Here is a 3,530-nt window from a genome sequence, read left to right as displayed (position 1 = left end):
GGGGCAGTTAGGAGTGACCAGGCCAGCAGGGAGGGGGCAGTTGGGGGCGACCAGACCAGCAGGGAGGGCAGTTAGGGGCGATCAGGCCAGCAGAGGGGGCAGTTAGGGGCGACCAGGCAGGCAGGAAGGTGAGCGATTAGGAGCCAGCGGTCCAGGATTATGAGAGGGATGTCCGACTTCTGGTTTAGGCCCGATCCCCGAAATTGGGCCTAAACCAGAAGTCGGACATCCCCCAAGGGGTCCTGGATTGGACAGGGTGCAGGTTGGGCTGAGGGGACCCTTCCCCCATTCACGAATTTTGTGCACTGGGCCTCTAGTCTATATATATACTAAAAGCCTAAGTGACCATTATGACCAGTCAACTGAATGACCGGTTGCTATGACGCACACTGACCACCAGGGGGTAGACACTCAATGAAGAAGCTGCCCCCTGGTGGTCAGTGCACTCCACAGCCAACCTACCTCCCACGGTCCCTTCCCCCAGACAGCCAGCCAGCCTCAATCAGCCCCGATTGGGACTGGGTGAGACAGCCCTGATGCCTGCCAGGCCGAGGGACCCCACCCATGCATGAATTCATGCACTGGGCCTCTAGTATATACATAGAAAGGAAATGTAATAAGTAACTTGCTTTGAATACTTGCTTTGGGATAGCTAGAATAAAAAAGTATTTCTTCTGATGCTAAAATAAATCTTATGATTAAAAAAGAATAAGTCAACATTTTAAAAGTGCGTACCAATATTTTTTTTTTACTAAAATAAGAAAAGATCATGTCTAAAATGTAGGGAAGAAAATACCTAAACACCTCATTGGTTACTTTAAAAGGCATTTTTAGTATTTGAGAAAAGAAAGATAGTTTATAATGAAAGCCATAAGCATTTAAACTATATGCAAACATTAGAGTGAAAAAAAACACAACAGATTCTTCTAAGCAGTTTAAATAACACTTATTCCTTAAAATTGTTCGAAGACTTTCAAATTGAGGGTTGGTAGAACCCTGGGAGTCCCCAGTATCCTTTCAGAGGACACATAAGCTCAAAGCTATTTTCATAATATTGCTACGATGCTATCTGTGTTTCCACCGTGTTGACATTTGCACTGAAGATTCCAATGCAAAGGTGGGTAAAACTGCTGGCTCCTCAGCATCCATTGGTTAGGGTGGTGAGAACAAACTATCCTGGTAACCACTAAATTCTTCACTGCCATACACAAGCAGTTAAAAACTGGCCAGTTTCACTTAAGGACATGCTTGATAAAAAGTAGAAGCTTTTATTTAAATCTTGACTCAAGTGCAAATCTTTTAAATACTTGGTGTGATAAAAGTAAAGTTTTGCTAAAATGCTAAGGCTGCCAGTGAAGGTGCAGGACTGTTGCAAGCTGAACTAGCTGCTTTTTTCGTGGATACCATTTTTACCTGAAAAAAACAACAACAACAAAAACCCGCTACCAACTATGGTGATTCAGATTTGGATATTTGGTAGAACATAAATGAAGTGAACCTGTCACTTCAAGGGAAAGACTGACAGAACTTGTAGCCAATGATAAAATGTTAACTAAAAGCAAAAATTAGAACTGTAGAAAATTTGTATCTGCCATTATGACAGCTTCCCAATACCTAAGTTTTCTGATAAAATCAGTGATGCTATCAACAAAGGTTTATGTGTGCGTGTGTGTAATGAGATGTGTCAACATTTGAAAAATCAGCATACTTCAGTGAAACAATACTTTCCAAAGTTACACATGAGTAAAAGATCCATTCTTAGTGCAAGACAGACCAATAGCTTTTCATATAACAGAGCATGGAGAGTTACTGACAAGGTTTCAGATTCCACACTGCAACTGACTTAAGAAATTATGCCTTGTTGATTTCTAGAAGAGTGCCAAAGAAGAACAGCCACAATTATCTGAAAAGGCTATTATACTATTTGTCCCTTTTCTGACTACATATCTGTGAAAGGCTGCATATTCATCATATACTTCCACCAAAAGAATGTAACAGAATGCAGAAGCAGATATGAGAATCCAGTTGTCTTCTATTAAGCCACACATCAAAGAGACTTGCAAAAATGTAAAATAATGCCACGCTCGTCACTGAATTTTATTGAAACTGAAATTTTGTTTGTTTCATTGAAAATGTGTTATTATGTTAACATGTACTGGGCTTGTTATTTTTATTTAAAAATAAATTAATAACATTATTTTTTAAATTTCTCAGTTTTAATTTCTAATTTTTTAAATATTAATAGATAAAACCCACAGGAACAAAAAGCTCTTTGGTATCCTTAATAATTTTCAGGAGTGTAAAGGTATCGTAGATCGAAATGTTTCAGAACCTATGGCTGAAATTATTACTATTAATAAACTCTGTCTCAAGGTAAATTTTAAGGTAAATCTGAATTAAGTCTCAACTAGAGTTTCCCCATTAACGAGGTTTTTTACTAGACATGCCCCAGTTTACCTAATTCTCGGTCTCTCACAAATAAGAAAATGAAAAAAGCTATTATCTTCTTTCTTCTCTTAAGACTTGAGATCAATTTCTTAACATTTGTACTATGTTTTAAAACTACTGAGTACTTAATGAAATCTTCCATTGCTAGGTTGTACCAAACAAGTAAGCACATAGACAGCATTAGAGGGTCAGGCAGTGCTCAGCAATCCCAGGTATAGTAGTCCAAGATTGAGGTAGTAGTTCTCAGGTCTTGCTAATCCATACCAGCACACGTGATACACATGTTCTATATCAACCTATCTAAATCTGATTGTGAGGAATCTACATTTTGATCATTAGGAGAGAGAGGAGATCAAGCAAAAAAAAAAAAAATCTACTCTGTTTCCTCACTGTTATTTTCTCAAACTGGGAAACTTACCTCTTTATCAGCCTTTATAAGGTAGTGGAGGAGCAGAAATAGAGGGTCCATGGGTGTGACAAAATGGAGAAGACCTCCTATAGATTAAAAGGAGAACAAAGGAAATTAATGTCTGAAAAGACAATTTAGTCATTTCACCTTTATCCTAAAGTGGAAAGGATTTATTGAAAACTATATGTGAAATTCTAAATATAGAAGCTCTTCTTACACAGGCCCAAGATTCTATGTGTCTCTCAAAAGGCAGAACGTGGTCCATAAAATTTTACTCTAAAGACCTTCAAATTTCTGTGTGTAGATGAGACCCAAGACATTGAAATCAATCTTTAACTTTCCATTTCTCTTTCAAAATAACTTTTAACAGAGGTCCTCTCCACTGCCCCCAAAAAGCAAGGGTTGGGGGAAATATGAATAGAATATGAACCATGCAAACATAGGAAACCTATACAAGTCTATCTGTAAAGCTGCAGTAAACTGTAATTTCCTGTGCTTCTGAGGATAAAGCCATGGGAAAGCAATATTCTCTCTATACAGAGTTTCTTCTCTGGTCTGTGGGCTCACTGCTCTGCATTGCTAATGACTCAGAGCTCAGAAGGTTGTAACACACCCCAAACACTACCCCATCCCTTTACTCCCCCCCCCCCAAAAAAAAAAGAAAAGAGGGGGG

The 3,530-nt window shown here is 38.8% G+C and overlaps 1 protein-coding gene across 2 annotated transcripts in view; it reads right to left on the bottom strand.

Moving 5' to 3' along the window:
* The window catches only part of RNASEH2B (ribonuclease H2, subunit B), a 72,725-nt gene that overhangs the window by 63,378 nt on the left and 5,817 nt on the right, over window positions 1-3,530 (bottom strand). For both annotated transcript variants that reach the window (XM_014548302.1, XM_014548301.1), the window contains exon 3: window positions 2,867-2,943. In XM_014548302.1, coding sequence (XP_014403788.1) covers window positions 2,867-2,943 — 77 coding nt within the window. The remainder of the gene's footprint in view (window positions 1-2,866; window positions 2,944-3,530) is intronic.

Source organism: Myotis brandtii, unplaced genomic scaffold (genome assembly GCF_000412655.1).
Source record: "Myotis brandtii unplaced genomic scaffold, ASM41265v1 scaffold500, whole genome shotgun sequence".
Classification (NCBI taxonomy): domain Eukaryota; kingdom Metazoa; phylum Chordata; class Mammalia; order Chiroptera; family Vespertilionidae; genus Myotis; species Myotis brandtii.
Note: the sequence above shows the minus strand (reverse complement) of the source record. Positions and strands in the feature narration are given on the sequence as shown.